The sequence below is a fragment of the Anas acuta genome, chromosome 18, assembly GCF_963932015.1.
Source record: "Anas acuta chromosome 18, bAnaAcu1.1, whole genome shotgun sequence".
NCBI lineage: Eukaryota > Metazoa > Chordata > Aves > Anseriformes > Anatidae > Anas > Anas acuta.
Genome location: NC_088996.1, coordinates 4,312,648 through 4,329,312, shown reverse-complemented (window position 1 = coordinate 4,329,312; position 16,665 = coordinate 4,312,648). Strand labels below are relative to the sequence as shown.

General features: G+C 47.2%; 1 protein-coding gene across 5 annotated transcripts in view; it reads right to left on the bottom strand.

The window, feature by feature from the left end:
- Positions 1–16,665, bottom strand: part of TMEM94 (transmembrane protein 94) — a 50,272-nt gene extending 33,607 nt beyond the window's left edge. Inside the window, exons 1-3 of one of the 5 annotated variants that reach the window (XM_068655161.1) lie at positions 16,511–16,604; positions 15,047–15,173; positions 8,918–9,015 (exon numbers count right to left, since the gene is read on the bottom strand). In XM_068655161.1, coding sequence (XP_068511262.1) covers positions 8,918–8,941 — 24 coding nt within the window. In that variant the 5' untranslated portion in view covers positions 8,942–9,015; positions 15,047–15,173; positions 16,511–16,604. Of the gene's footprint in view, positions 1–3,768; positions 3,898–8,917; positions 9,016–15,046; positions 15,174–16,510 lie in introns of those variants that run through there. The other 4 variants (XM_068655160.1, XM_068655159.1, XM_068655158.1 and 1 more) reach the window with 4 other exon arrangements.

The window sequence follows — 16,665 nt, the reverse complement described above, 5'->3', positions numbered from 1 at the left end:
AAGGCTGTACTTTCCTTTTGCCCATGCCTGAAGGGAAAAAGTCCTGAGGAGAAAATGAGCAGTTGCTTCCTCCTTTACCCCGAGAGGCCCAGAGAGCACACGAGGCTCTGTGAGTGCACTTAGGGCTCTTTTGGAGCTCACCCGGCCCCAGCTGTGACAGCCGGAGCCCGAGAGGTGTAACCGAGGCCGGGTCAGTGTGGGATGATTGCTACCCTCTGCCTTGCCTGATGGTGCCTCTCTCAGGGCTGTAATCTGCAGGATGGCCATTAAGGAAAAAGCAGCCGGAGCAGGAGGTATTTCTGTACACATGATGCTGTTTTCTAGAAGGAACGAACGCGCTGAAGGCTGAACAGGAGGCTGAAAAGATGAGCGAATGAGCTCCTCTTTTCTCTGCTTTCAGTAAATGTCCTAAATGTTAAATTACTGCTGAGCGTGCCTGCAAATGTCAAGGAAAGGGAACCTGAGCTAGATCTAGCAGCTGCCCTTTGGTTTGAAGAGCTGCTTTGGCTCTTCAGGAAAGAGACCAGAAGCAGCTCAGAGCCAGCAGTGGAGCCACAGAGTCAGGAGACTTTTTGCTGCCTTCTCCCCTCGGTTGGCCCTCCCCAGTTTGATGCAGGGAAATAAAATATCAAATGCAGATCGGTCCAGGAGCTTGTTTACATCTATAGCCTTGCCTTGCTCAAAGTGAAACATTTCCTTTACCTTCCTCGTGAGCTGATGGAGTGTTTGCAGATGGATAGGTAGGAAAAGATCGATCTGATTTTCTGATTTCCCCCCCTGCAGCAGGGTGGGGCAGGGGAGAAATGCTCGGGGTTCCTGAGCATCACCATCTAGCCGTGCCTGCTTCTCGCACGAAATATTAGTGTCCTGAAGTCCTCTTGTTTTCATACAACCTTTAGACAGCCACAGCAGCACATTGATTTGTTGTATCAGTCTGTGTTGATATAATAGGTGTTGTACCACATGTGCCAAAGATTTTTTTAAACAATACTGGAGCACACAAATATGCTTGGCTTTACAAAATTCGCCCTTCCCACTGGCTCCGCAGACACGTAGGTTGATTGAACCCAGCGGAGTGGTAGACCTGTCCTGTCCTCTGTGCAGTCAGTCTCTTGCAGAATAAAGGCAAGAGATCTCCCCCAGATTGCTGTGCACTTCGCTATAACTGCCTGTAAAAGGGCTGTTTAAACAAATAAGGGAACGGAAAGCAGAGGATTTGCTAGAAGCTTCAATTTTCATAGATTGCAATTCCACCTCTGATTCAGAGTGGGATGGAAAGCCCCTGCCAGGCACTGTCAGGTTGTTTCCTTCTCCCCAGGCTGCACACCCCAGGCCCATTTTTTAACTCTTTGGCTCAACTGCTTTTCAGATTTAAACACTTGGAGGTGGGAAACTGGGCAGGAGGATGTCCTGCCTTTTTTTGAGAGCTGCATTCCTCTAGCAGAAACACGAAGGCAGTTTTTAATTTAACAGTAATAGTTTGCAGGCTATTAATCTACTTCAGAGATCACACCTCCTGAAATCCGAGCATTATTCACAGCTTCACAACCACACAAGGAGGAATAACTCCACCAAATGCATTTGCATGATGGAAAGTCAGATTCTTGCTTAGGAGAAGGCACAACAGGACCCGCAGTGGGGCTTTTTTCAGTCCCACTGGGGCAGGTGGCAGACACACACACACAAAAGCATGCGATATCTCGGGGCAATATTTCTGACAGCTAGTGCTAGGGAAGGATTTATTTTTGTTCTGAAGCAAATCGTACAGCAGTGCGCTGCAGGTCTGCCGAGCTGTAGCTGCTGAGGTAGTGCTCAGACTGTCTGAAACCCAATATCCACTGCAGAGTGATAGAGATGTAGCCAGCAAAGCCAACAGACTGGTCACTCTGGGCAAAGGTTTCCTTTTATTACCTACACCCCTGGTTCTGTCAGGCTTTTTGTCTTTCTTGGTGCTCACCTGGTTACTTTTAGAGGTCAGCTTCCTGGCTCTGCAAGAGTGCTCATCCATGACCAGAAGTACTTGAATCCTCCGCCCTTACTCATTCCCTCTCCCCACACAATAAAGAATAATCTTTTGACTGAGAATCTGGGCTGTCGGTGCAGCTGGATTCTGCTCCTCCTTCTGCCACAGATTTCTGCGTGACAGCAGGAAGATCAGAGGCTGCTCCGTGCTTTAGTTTCTCATCTCTATAATGGGACTACCAACTCCCTACCAACTATAGGCATTAGGAAGATTATAACATTCACCAACCCACCTGAATGCTACTTGGCAGCACAGAAAGAAGAAATACGAGTTGATGGCGTGATTCAGGCAGCTCCATCAAGCACATCAGAGCTCTGCGGGGACCCCTGCCTTTAAAAGTGGCTGTACAAGGAAACATACCAGAAGGCACGGCAAACACAGCTTTTAAACGCGGTTTAAATGCCACCTGACATGAGCTTGGCAGCCACAGCCTAACTGCTGGTGGTCTCAAATCAAATGAACCAAGTCTGCAGCACAGCAGTGCCCGAATTAATGGGCAGAGCAGGAGTCAACAGCTGTCTCGTTCCTCCATCTGCAGCAACAGGATGAAAGGCAGCCCCGAATCCGCCTGTCCCAGGAAAAAAAAAGAGCCCCCACAGCGTGGTAACTGGGGGTCTGCGGGGGATCCAGTGTGGACGGTGGCTTTGAGGCTCCCTGCAGCTCATCGCTAACAGGGCCTGCAGCCCTACACAGCAAAGGAGCAGAGCAGCAGGAGCACGGATCTCAGAGATCTGGCCAGAGCAGCACTACTCAGCCGGCTGAATCACCGCTGCATGTTGCTGCAAACAGAGTCCATTTTATTCCAGACAATGACATTCAGATTTTATGCCCTCTGTAAAGCACAGAGCGAGATGCCAACAGGCACAATCAACCTTTCCACACGGGTAATGCAAAGCTCAGCGCTTTCTTTCTCCCTCAGCCAGCAGCAGCTCAGCAGCAGGATTGTTTTGATTGCACCTTCCCCGGTCTGTCTCTTCGGTCCTGTTTGCAGCAGCAAATCCCCAGCCACAGTCACCTGCTCCACCAGGCTGCTGGCAGGATGAGGCAGTGTTTATGCAGTGCTCTGAAGCTCACCTGTACTGTGCATTTTAAAGCCTTAATTACTTTAATTTATCCTGTTACAGTGTTCCTTCGAGTTCAGAGACCAGGTGGGGGTCCGTATTTAGTCTGTTTTGACACACTCTGTACTGCTTCATGCCAATGCAGAGCTTACTCCAGAGGATGGTAATCCCCTCCCCGAGACAAGCAATGCTCAGAAATCAATAGAACTAATAGAAGTTCAGCAATTCTTTCATCCTCCTAATAGTTTCCTTCCCATCCCCATTTCTTCATCTGAAGACTTCGGGGACTAAAACTATGATGTGATCTAGCAGGTGCACCACAAAGCACGTTTCAAAGGGGTAAGGAGGATCAACAGCTACAGATCGAAGCACATAAGAGAAGCAGACAAATTTAAGTCAAAAGGCAGAAGGGCAGCAAAGAAGGAGTCAGCAGCTAAAATCATCTTCAGTCCCTCCTGCTAGTCCTAGGGTTAAATCTGCAGTTTCAAACAGGGTTTTTTTCCCCAGCCCCTCCAACACCACACCATCCCTTTGCTAAAATCTTCACGGCTCCGTGTCCTGCCCTAACCTCTTTCCCCAAAACACCCAAGCTCTTCATGCACCATCACGTCAGGCAGGATGCAGGTCGGGGAGGGAGAGAGGGAAAGCCATTTTGAATGTAAACGCTAAGGGAGAGAAACTTACTTTGCGGCATTTGCCTTGGCGGGGGATCCAGAGATCAGCCTGCTTAAAGAGCATCGGGGCTGAATTCCTGCGCCACTTCCACAGCAACTTGCACTGCTGCTGCCCTCCAAAACCGAGAGAGCAAAGAGGGAGAGAGAGCAAGACTGTGCAGAGCCCGGCGCTGCAGAGAATGAGACAGAAGCAGCAGAGTGAAGCACCAGGCTGCTGATTAATTCAGCCTGTTTCCAGTCACGCTGCAGATCCAGCAAGGAGGCGGTGGATGGGGGTGGGGGATGAGGGAGAGAAAGGGAAAAAAATAAAAAAGGCAGAGAGAAGAAAGTTTGCCCAGGATAGCACCAGATGTCTGAAAGAATGGTCCATTCATCAGATGGAGCCGATGCAGCCAGAATCCCCGGGTTCCCTGCCTGTAGGGACGCATACACATGCACAGTAAGGGCTGATGCTGACAGGCAGAGCTCTGTGGAAAAGCAGATGGCAAATTAGACACGACAAAGTGCTATAAAATATTCTACAGGGGAGGTAACACCTGAGCAAGCTAGGAAAGAAGACTAGATCAAGACAGAGAGATCCAGGAATCCTAACTTCCCTTTGTAGCTCTAGAGAATCATCCAGATGACTTCACAGCTTTGGATTCAAACTCAAAAATAAACTAGGTGGTTACAGGTCCAGTCTGAAGTGTTGCCACCCTCTCTTCTTGTCAACAGAGAAAACAAGAAAAGCCCCTCTAAGCCTCCCCTATTCGCACATCCTGAGCCACCCGAGGTGCCCACAGATTCTTCCCTGCCACGCACTGCGCCTGGGGCTCCCCACTTGCACGTGGCACAGAGAGGGCAAAGGACTGGTGCAGGCAGGGAAGGGCTGGGCACCAGCACAGGTACTGCAAGCAAAAGGCCTTGGGAGGTGAGGCAGGAACGAGCCTCCTCCGCCCCATTCTCATCTTTTACAGGAATGCTTTTTCACTGCTGGAGGGAAGTGCCTCGGGTTTTTAGATAGCTCCTACTACAGCGCTGTCCCGATTCTGTCTGGGCTGCCCGGTTCTGCAAAGCAATCATTAAATCAATTCCTTTCCTTCCACATGGTAATGAACCGTCCCAGCCAAGAAGCAGCCAATAGCCTGCCAAGGACTACAGTGAGCCTGTATAAAATGGAATGAACACTTCCAGTCTCAGCAGATCGTGTCGCTCTGGAGAGCACACGCAGGTGTCAGGACTTGCCTACGAGCCCTGGCCAAGCTCTTCACTTCCTCTCCTTCCCTGAGATTCAGATGCCTAAACAGGCCCAGCTGCTGTTCTGTGTTTAAAGCCAGAAACGCAGAGATGAGAGGTCTCAATATTTAAAATAAACCCAGTGGAGGGAAGATCTAAGACAATTCCTGAAAGAACGAGTTATCACCTTTGTGTTGGCAGTGAGTTACGCTTTGGTACATTATCTCATGAAGCTCTTAAAGGCAAAGTTGAATGGAGGCAGCTACTGCATTTAATGTCACTTCAGGAAAAAGCAGAGAGGGAGAAAGAGGGAAGAGGACATCCTTCATCCTTCTGTAGGCCACTTGGTTTCCTAGACAACAATGTTAAATTGATTTTAAATTGCAGAGAGGAATAAAATGTCCTAATGGCACAATTTTTCCTTACCTCCTCCTTTCCTACTAAGAAACTAAACTCACCTCCTCGATTTATAACAAAGAAAAAAAGTAAAGAAGAAAAAAAAAAGAAGGACATCGATGGGGTTAGACTGGGCAAATCCTCAAGCAACATACACGTGTCAGCCCCTTCTTATTGTGGGGCTTGCTGAGCTGTTTCCTGTGGCTCTGCATCTTCTGGAGACTTGGATGACTGTGAATAAAACAAGTTGCCAGTGACAGCGCAGTACCAGGAATAACCTTTGTGCTCCATGCAGTCAGGAGATCCCAACACAACTTTCTTCCAGCTCTGAAACCCCCCGTTTGATCACAACACAAATGGAAATACATCTAATCGACTCCTCTTCTTCACCCCACTGCTGAGAGACTTTGCTCTGAAGCATTTTGGGCAGGGCAGTAATTAGCACTACGTAACTTCCTTCTGGTATCATCTGGTACCATAAATTGCATCTGGCCATGCATTTGTGCATTAAATAACAGAATGTGCTGTCTTAGAAAGAACAGAAGCCATAAACTTAAGATCTGAAGATAACACTGGGTTGAAGTAACAGGCTGAGTATGAAGGCACAGGGGAGGGACTGAAACTCGTTAAAAGAAAACACTGCAGCATAGAAGAGAGACACCTGTAGAAAAAAAGATCAGTTTGGGAAAAAGCCTTTGGAAGAAGGGCTAAGATTTTAAGAACCTGCAAAGCAGTGAAAAAAAAAAAAAACAAACAACAGAGATGGTTACGGGAAAGATGAGAAGAGACGGAGGAGTTAGGCTGCTCTTCAGTCCAAAGGTAGGACTGCAGCTCTGGTTAGGCACAGCAGAAGGAGATCGCTCAGGACCATCTGTGCTACAGCCAGAGCACCGTGGAGTAGAGCCCAGGATCTCTCAAATCCATTCCCAGGCTGTAGCCATGAGGCACAGCACTGCTGTCAGGCTGCAGCAATTACACTGGGGTAACACAGCTCAGTAATTACTGGTAACTGTGGGATGGATGATGTCAATAATTTCTAATAGATGGACTTGCTTCAGGTACGACCCAGCTGAAGTAACTCAAACTCATGAGCCTCGTGCTCTCCTGCAGCAATCAATGCTTTTGTCTACCTTGATATACGCTCAGCAGGTCTCGGAGCAGAGATTCTGGCACTTTTCACAAGTATTAAATTCACTTCAGAAATACAGAGAAAATTAAAAAGTCAGGAGAAAAGGGGAAAGAACAAGAAATCGGTACATTTAATTTAAGAGGGTTTTGGCAGTGCTCCTAAAATCCTCTCTGCTTTTCTCCGCAGTGTCTGGCTTCTGGCAGGACTGGAAGGTGGCCTACATTACACCTGACAAACTCTGATCCTCAGCCATTTCTAACAACAGAAATGTATTAGCTGACTGAAGCCAGAGGATGTCTCTCATCCTTGTGAGTGACACATGTCTGCAGCAGTGCTCAGAGCATGTCCTCTGCTCCAGGAGCTCTAACTCTTATTGCACGTATATTCACCCATGGTCTTTCCTCAGCCCTTAAACAAAGGAAGTTATAAAACACAGCTGTATGCACCAAGGATTTTTTAATTCCTATGGAAAAGTGAGTGGTGATTTTAATCCCCGTTCAGAAAGAAGGGACAGAAAACTTCAGTAAATCAGGAAAGGAGACTAAGGCTTCCAAACACCACATTTCCCTGTAATCTGTTGTGCAGGACACGCCGCAAACTCAGCCACAGCACAAGATGGAAGACTTTTAAAGGGCTGTTACAAAACAGACCACTCTGCTGTCTGTCCGGCAATTTGGTATGCTCTTCCTGCTCTGCACGAGGAAGGATGTCGTATCAGAAAGAGGCAGATGAAACAAAGATAGTGACCTGCAGCGAAAGTGTCCCCCCCCCCCGTGCTCTGCTGTGGTTGCAGCAGTGCCGCTGTTGGAGCGCTCAGATCCCATGCAGACCACATCTCTGTGCAGAATGGTCATTGCGTCATCTCTTCGAATGATCAATACCAGAGAGCTTACAATGTCATTAGCAAGAGAATAAATAGATCATTATCTTCATTGGAATGCTACCTCCATAGAAATCCAGCAATTTGACATAACACAGTTCAAACACATCCTCCGAGCATGCCAGTGCTGAGGGGGTCAGGTGTGAGTACGCGCAGGCCTTCCTGGTGTAGCACACCACGGAACAGCAAATGCAGGAAATAAGAAGCCTAGGAGGCAAGTGCAAGGGCTGATGTGAAAAACTGAGCACCTTTTAAGTTGCTGCTGTAGTAATCTGTTAGGGCAGATCTGGCTCTAGATGATTATCTACCGCACTTTGCACTAATGAACGAAACCACCTCTTGATGCTGGAAGCACTGTAAACAAAACAGCAGGACAAGGATGCACGCAGAGGAACAGAGGCAGCAAACGCTCTGTCTGGCAGAACAAGGTTAAAGAGTGGTGGAGGGAGGGACGCCGAAAAGGAAAACCAAGAATGTTCTCTTACCAGAGCCAGCTGAGAGCCTGGTGTGTACAACCTCTCCACTGGTCCCAAACCATCACTCCCATTACTGACTGGGATGCAGAGCAAGGCCCAGTTCACGTTTTTGGAATGACAAATACATTTGCGACCCAGGTGGCTGCTGAAATAAGGCTAAACCGAGTCTTGAAAGAACATCTTGCAGCACTTCCAGCACAAAGTTGCCCAGTACCTACATACACTGGTCATCGGAAAAACGGGACTCGGAGGATTTCGTTACCCTATTTTACTGAAAACACCTTGTGAATTCAGCCTCTCAGATAAAGCTAAACTAAGCCAGAGGACCGAAGCCCTACCTTAAACCTCAAAAAAGACACAGCATATGTGAGAGCACATATTTCATCTGTGTTGTTCCACCATGGTGCCTCAGTCCAGCCTGCAAAGGACTCGTTCTAGACATGGGAATTCTGCTTTCTCTAAGCCATTCAGTTCTTCAGCTCCACCGAGATTCCTTGTAAAGGGATCTGGATGAGATGTGAGCACTCACCCCCTAGCAATTCAACACATTTAAATAGATCCCTGTGGAAACAATTTTGGGCCTCTGACGAAGCAAGCTATGTGTAAAGCCATCAAACAAAAATTAATTTCCCAAACTCATTGCCTAGGTTAGCTGACTTCTACAAGAAAACTGAGCAGCACTAAAATCCACAGCTGACTTGTGAGCGCAGGAGGAAATCACACCGCTGGTTCCTGGGAGCCCACCTCATGAGGTCTGTTAACTGCTTTGGGGATACCTAGCTCTCATCCCACTGAATGTTGATCCACGGGCTGTAAAATATGAGACGACTACTACAGAACAGCACCCTGCCATCTGTGGGCCACCCCACAGCAGACCTTAGCGACTGCTCCACGCCAGTACATCCCCGGGGTGTGAAGGTGACAGAGCTCTCACTTCTGACACTAACCATGAGTTGCACCATCCCATAAAAGTGCCAAGCGGTGAGTCTTGGCTCAAAGTAATGAAATACAGTTAAAAGGGCTCAAGGTTTAAGTTGGACGTGACCCTTACAAGGAAACCTACCTGACACTTCTCCTTGAGGTCCATGGCTATGCAATTCCGTAAGCATGTCCAGCAGAAGGGGATTGCTTCTCAGGGGAGAATGTCTCTCACATCACCAGCTGCGGAAACAGAAGGGGAAGCAATTAATCTCCCCATACCGCTGCCTTTAGGACAAGAACGCGATGGAATTCACATAATTCAGATTGTTCTTTAAAAGAAGGAGAACTGGGGAGCAGAAAGTGCTTCTAATAGTACAACGCCTCCCCTTTTACCCAGAGCTGATCCCATCAGCTTAACCCCCCCAAAACTGGAAGCAGGAGATGAATTGAGCTCCCCGCAGCTCCGAGTAAGAGCAGTAATTGCAGCCCTGACATACTTTCAGGCAAGCATCCAGAAAAAGCTGACAAGGCTCTGGATTCCACCAGGTGTTGGAGCAGGCTGTTACCCATAGCTATTTGTCTTGCTATTCTTATCTTCTGGGAGCTTTGTCCAGCTAATCTCTAATAGAGCCTGCAGTAATGATTCTTCCATTTGCTGCAAAACACTCCCTGTGACAGGGCTGTGCTGCTGGGGACCCGACCATTTTTATTTTAACAAACTGGGACTCTGGCAGAATTCAGCTAGGAAGCAGCTCTGGAGCCCCCATCCTTTTCCTAGCCTGTCCATCCCTTGATCTCCCATGGCATAAATTTGCTCTTTCCACAGACACAAAAACATCTTTTGTGGTGCCCAGCAAAGGGTCTGTGTGCCTTGCTTCAGAGTATTCACATATACACACTGAGATATTAAAAGATTATGCAACAAGTGGTCTTGGGAAAGCCTGTTTGTTGGTTAATAACTCTAGTTTCTATTTTAACATCCCACACCAGCTCAGGGCTTGGACATGCACTTCTTGTAAATCCAAGCAAACAAGGAAGTAGCTAGTTCTGCAAATCAATCCCAACACACTTCTAGATACAGAGGGCTGGCTTTTGCCAGCGGGGCTTTATCACCCCAGACTACTGCACTGCCTTCTTCCAAGGATTCTGGCGATCCCATCCTTGTGACAGTCACCTACAGCACTGCTCTGCGACGACTGCTACTATTACTGCGATGCTGCGTAATTTGAAGGGAAATAAAAGGCATCTAAAGCTCGCTCAGAAAGCCCCCACTGCCAGGCCGAAGTGTTAGATGTCACTATTTCCTCTCGTGCAGGCAAGCAGTGCCCCTGCCTTCTGGGAAGCAGCAAGTATTCAGTCCTCAGGCTTCCTGTTCTCAAAGAACCGCGTGCAGCACAGCCACCAGCACCTGCAAGTGCCATTTGCTGGCCGCCGTCTGGCTGGCATGAGCCGCAAGTCTGGACTCTGCCCTACTTTTCTGTTCCGTGACCCCTGTCAATGTGCACACACTGAGGGAACGAAGCTATTTTCAGTCACTTCATATCCCTGCCAGGCCAATTAGCAACTGCAAAGGGAGGATCAGACAAAGTTACTGGAGCGAGGCTGACAAAGGGAGCTGGGAGTGGGAAGGAGGAAAATGCAGCTTTGTGCGCTGGCACACAGCAATTAGAGCTTTGGTATCTTGCTTTAACTTGAGACTCATTTCTACAAAAGAGATGATTTTAAGATGGAGGAAACGGCCACTAACAATTAGAGGGCTAAGAAATAAATCCACGATTCTTCTTTTTACTCCCTCCCGACAGAAGATTTATTAGTACCGCAGGATTTATGCACCTTGCTCTCACTCGTTCAGACAAAAGCAAAGTGCCTGAACTCTCTGGATCTGGACTTCAAAAACACAATTATCAGTGACGAGACTGGGTAACTGGGAAGCCAAAGTCACAAAAGCAGAGCGAGAAAAAACAACCTGAACTGTCTGTGCTAATCCCTCAGAGTCTGGATCAGCAGCGGTAGCGAGTGGCTCTGGCTGCAGGGCGGGGGCCACGGGTGGCAGCAGGGCAGGAGGCAGGATTTGCTGCGCTGCAGCGAGTGCCCCTCTGGGTTAGGCACCGGGCTGAAATGTGATCTTGAATGCAACACACACCATGCCTTAAAGTTCAAGGCACACCACCCGCATGCTTAGGAACACCACCCCGAAGTCCCTCAGTGTTAGGAAGCAGGATCCACAGCAGCAGTGTTAAAGTACGGAAGTCTGGTTGGAAAGAGGCTCCTTATCTAGAGAAATTCAAAAGCTGTTAAAATGAACAATATAAGAGCTTGCAAAGGTAATCAGTAGCGTATGCGGCACTGCTTCATCATCAAACACACTCAGGGCTTCTCCAAAATTGGCTGCAGGACAGTTGATAGTAAAAGCAAAGACAGGCTGCAAAGAGAAACAAGCTTTCCTGAATTTCTGCACTAGGACTAGCATTGTAGCTATATAAAATGCAATTTGCACACTTCCTTTCAAATGCATGCTTCGTCAAAATAAAAACTCTGCAAGATTAGTTGCAAGAATTATGTCATACAAACTAAAACCTCAGATGCATTACAGGGGTCTCACAAACACCCAGAAAACTGCTTCACATGACAAGAAGCAGAAGCAATTCCTGAATTCTGCAGGCAACTCGCAGTCCATCGATCTGCAGAGATGTGCAGCCATCCATCCCAGCTCTCCTCCCAGACTCTTCTCTTTCAGGGATTCCTGTAATTCCCCGCACGGGGTATGTGTCCCTCCATCACCCCTAGAAAACAGCAAGGCCATGCCACGCTCTGGACCCATCCCAGGAGTTCTGTGCACTCCTGCTTCCTCTACACAAAACTATCTGCCTCCTCTGTCCTCCTTGTTCTTATCTCTCTTCTGTCTGCCCAGGCAATTAGTCACTCATGCTGTCAACACGTTCAACTCTGCCAGAGAGCAGGACAGAAATGAAACAGGGCTGCTTTGCTGGAACATGTCAGTGGGCGTCACGTATTCAGCCGCAGACGATCAGAGATGCTTGAGGCTGCGGTTGCTCCAGTCGCACACCTGAGGCTCCAAGGGCACCCAGTCTTCCCCTTTCACTTTTCCAGCACCCTCCCTTCTCCTCGAGATTCTGATGCTTGCAGCAGTCTGTGAGACTTGGAAATGGCTGGATGTGGCATTCGAGTGTCATCATGCTACAGCCAGGCTGGGAAGTGCATCCAAATCATTAGGTAGAGAGAAACCCAGCACAGCTCCCACCAAATAAAATAACACAGTCCCCTGCTCATATCACTAACAAAATGCTAACTCTGAAAATCCTGCATGCAGAACTGGGCCTTAGCCATGTGGAGAAGTCGGCACTACACGTTAGGATTTCTTTACTTTCTAAGAATGAATGAGTTCAGCTCATTGCTTGGTTTCAGCAAGTGGAGCTGCCATCCATGCCTTTTCAAACCCAAAGAATACCTTCCCGTCACTCTGAACTCATTTGTGTTCAGAAGTGCCTTGATCTGAATATCAAGAAGTATTTGAAACATCCTTCTGAACATCAAAAGCAGAACTCTACAAAGCACCATTCAACTTTCATGTACCTAAGCACACTGAATGCTGTCTTATGCAGTCAGTGTATTCAGATGGGTAATAAACACGGCGCTTTCAGCTCCTCCATTTAAGGTCGGTTTTAAAGCATGGCAACTTACTCACACCATCAGTATAAGATATCACTGCTGAAATTTAATAAGAAACTATACAACACGATATAGCACACTGAACCTATAGACACCGGGAAAGAAAAATGTGTTTCAGAAGCTGCAAGTCTTTGGGGAGAAAAAGAAATCAAGCTAACGATAAGTGCTTTCCTGAAAGCATTCAATCACTGATTCTTTCGTGTTATTTACTGCAAATTCTCAACATAGACTATAAAAATGATGGGGACTCGGAACATTTCTTGCTGCCAAAAGTGTATTCCTCAAGAACAGAAGTCTGATCTGTCACCAAGAATAGAAACACGGGGGAACAGATAATAACGAAAAAAGCAGCTGCCTCCGAAAGCATGGCTTAGATTAGAGCTGATTGTTTTGATATCAGCAGAACCATACGGTCTTCCTACTCATCAGTAGCTGAGATGTCTGCCTGCTAATTTGCAATATGGTCACATTTGCTGATATATGGGCTTCCAAAGGTGCATAAAGTGATACTGTCAATTGATTTGAGAGCCATTGAGAGCACAGAATAATTACAGCAAGGCAGCTGGCAGTCACACTTCTTGGCTTTGCTATCAGCTTGTGAAAAAAAGAACTTGTCAAAATTTGGACCAGCTAAACATTCCCTGCCTCAATAACCCTGTACTAAAGACAAGGAGATTCATCCCTGCTTCCGAGAGAAACTGTGAAGTAAATGTATTAGTATTTGTAAAATGAGATCCTCTGCACTGGGGCTGTGTATGTGCTAAGTATTAGCGACTCAGCAGTGGTCAAGCGTCTCACTGGTGTGTGGCTGTGAAGAACCAGGAGTGCATTTCACAGAGGCTCCAGTTCCCTTGCTAAGAGAGAGAGACCTCTACCACCTTGAATCAGGAACAGGATTAAACTGGAAACAAACTTAAAATTTGTCTGCAATTGGCAAGAGTGCCTTTCAGGGTGAAATTATTTTTTGCTTAAATCTTACTTGCTGAGTGTTTTCCAAAATAAAAAATCTCTGACTCCTTCCTTTTTTCTTCAGCACAGGACTTGCACGTGAGACTTGTTCCACAGGACAGTGGAGACTTAAAACAAGAGCTGAGCAACAAGGAGGGAGAAGGGCAGTAAGAAATAGCTTTGGCACACCAGCCTCTGTCTCAGGTAAACAGCCCTCAGTCAGAGTATCAACTTACTTGCAAGATTAAGATTGGTAAAACAAGATGCTACACAAAAAGAAGATACTCAAAAGAACACTTTTATTTGTATTGTGTTTTTTTTTCTGGTGACTTGAGAAGCAATTGGCAGATATGATCAAAAGAATGACCAAACTAGTTTAGTTTATTTTACTGTTTCCACAGGAGCTAACGCTGTTTCAAATTAAGGTATAATAAATCTGAAAAATCTTTGTAGTGTTCATTTTTTCATTCTTGGAAAAAAATAAAAATAAAAAGGAGTGTTTAGGGATTAAAGGATTGCTTTATCTTTTCTGCTTCAGGTATGCTAAGCCTGTCACAGAAAGACACAGCATGTATTCAGTCTAATTGAAAGTGAAAAATGCAACAAAAGGCACAATTCTGGAAGTTGTAAGGGCCCCACCAGCTTCTGCAGAGCGATGAGACATCATCTGCTTTGTGGCATGATGCCTTAAATGACAACTAAAACATTTTACAGCAAATGTATGAAGAATTTACCACAAAAGTGACAGCTGTCATTCATCATCATGACACAGGTTGCTATGGGAACCAGGATTTTATAACAACCTCCATTAAAAAAAAAAATGAAATGCCTGAAAATGACAAAAAGGCAGCAGCTCAAAGTAAAATAAACAAGACCATGCTGTATTTATAGGAGCTTCTAGCAAATCAATTTTTGCTGGTGTACACTGACTCATAGATAAAAGAGCAGCTTTTTCTCCAGTTTATAAATAAGGGTGCATAATTGCTTATAGTAATGCATAATTGCTTATAGTAAATCGAGGCCAAAAAAAACACCCTCTCACACCAACGTTTGCCATTTGGACATATTTACCAAATGTCATGCTGACGGGAGCGTGTTTTCTGAGAGTTCCCCAAAACAGACACAGCACCTGAAGGCCATTAGCAAGATCAAACTCATACATTCGTTCAAAACAAAGCACAGCCCTGAGGTGGAAAAGGCACCGTTCAGTTCAGCAGATTGTGTATTTTGATATTTTCATAACATGTTCCATTAAAGTTTTATGATGAACAACTGTGTTTAGAAACATGGCAGTAAGCTGACTCACTACTGGGACGGGGAATCAGGAGCTCTGTGCAGCTCCTTAACACCTCCTTTCCACCACTCACTCAAGGGCACTCTGGACAGAGCACAGAAGTGCTTTATTTGGTAGAAGCAGTCCCATTTGCAATTACAGGTGCTAAAAACCCAACCACCTGAGAGCAAACCCTGCCTCCCACAGGCCTGGGGGCAGGGCAATTTGCCAGTCCTGACTCTCCTTTTGGGCAACTCTACTGAAGGACTTGTCTTTTGGCCAATCCTCTGTGCCCCCCAGCCCTGCTGCTGGCCAAGCCCACCAGCACAGGGGTATATAAGCCCTCACACCCTCACTAACCTTCAAGAATGTCTCTCTGCTTGGAGCAGGTGGGTCTCTGCAGTGCCTGCTGTGCCTTCTAGCAGCTAGGCTGGGTAGGACTGTATCAGAAATGTGGGTAACCTCCAAGAAACAGCCTTAAACAGAGCTGAAATGTGAAGATCAGAAGAAAAAAGTTTGTTTTCTTGGTGTTCCACTTGCAGTACCAATATTGATTTGTTCTGTGACCTAAGCTCAGTACTAATATCTTAATCTTCTCATCAGATAAAAAAAGGTTGGCAATGTGTTGGTGAAAAAGGTCACAATTAAGAATATTATGCAAAGTGTTTTGATGTGCTTGAGTAAAAGGCAACAAAGAAATAAAAAGGCAACAAAGAAATAAAAAGAACGTGAGGTATCTTGTATAAAGCCAGCAGAGTGTAGCTACTTTTACACATGCCTCTATTACAGGCTTCTTGGAAAGTAAATAGGTTGTGCTTGCCAGGTTGTTCAGTTTTTGCTATAATTGAGTAAGATGTAGTTCAACAGTAAGGTGGCTGCTAGGTAACAGTGTATTTATCTAGAGATTTGTGTTTTTAAGGAATCTCGAGTGTTTCATTGAGATTGTGCCCTGTATTGTTGTACCTCACTGGGTGTGAGCGGCTTGTTCAACTATGAACTTTGTTCCCCAGTTCTTGGGGAAAATAATAGGATTTTAAGCAGATGTGACATAGGAGCTTCCTCATCTGTGATGGAAAAGTGGGAAGAAACAAAAAAAGCATTTACTACTACATTTACTGCTTGGTCGATGCCTCAGGAAGATGGATGGATGTGTGAGGTTCATCTGCTGCTAACTTGGTAACTTTAAATGCCGATGAGACAAAGTTAGGAAGTTTTCCATGGTACGATGTTCTTTCTGCAACAACTCTGTAAGTTTTAAATCCCTGTATAAAACCTTTTTCTGTTGGTGGGCACAAAACGGTGCTGCTGTGGTGTGCTGTGCCACCAGCACCGGGCACAGCCCCAGCCGCAAACCTGCCCATCCCCGACCTGTTTTTTTGGGGCCCTGTGGCCGCTTTTGTCGCTTGGAGGCACAAATTCCTGTCAGCCTCGGGCTGAGGGAAATTCTTCCTGCTGGTAGCCGTGTGGGCCGGGCTGCTGCGAGGAGCCCCCGGCCGGGTGTGTTTAACCACGAGCACGTGTTGGAGCTCTTTTTTTGGGCTTTTTCTGGTGTGTTTTTGTTGTGTTTTTTCCCTCCTTCCCGCCCCGCTTTCCCCTCTCCTTCAGGACCGCCTCAGCAAGGCGCCAGCGGTCGGGGGCTGAGGGGAGCGGCGCCGCTCGGAAGCCTCCAGCCGAAGGATGGGACCGGCTCCGGCTCCCCTCAGGCCTCTCCGGGCAGCCCCGGCCCGGGCAGGGGTGCGGGGGATCCCGTTTGAGGGAGCAGGGCCCGGAGGGACGGAGGAGCCCGGCCGCGGCCCGCCGCCCCCCCCCCCTCCCGTTACTCACCGGTCTCCGCCGGGCCTCCCCCCCGCGCCGCCGGGGCCGCCATTAGGGTCGCTGGCAAAGCGGGACGCCACGGCGCTGGGGAGCCGCGGTGGTGCTTCGGGGAGGTGTCAAGAAGCCGCCATCTGGTTGGTGGGATCCCGCGCGGCCGCCCGGAC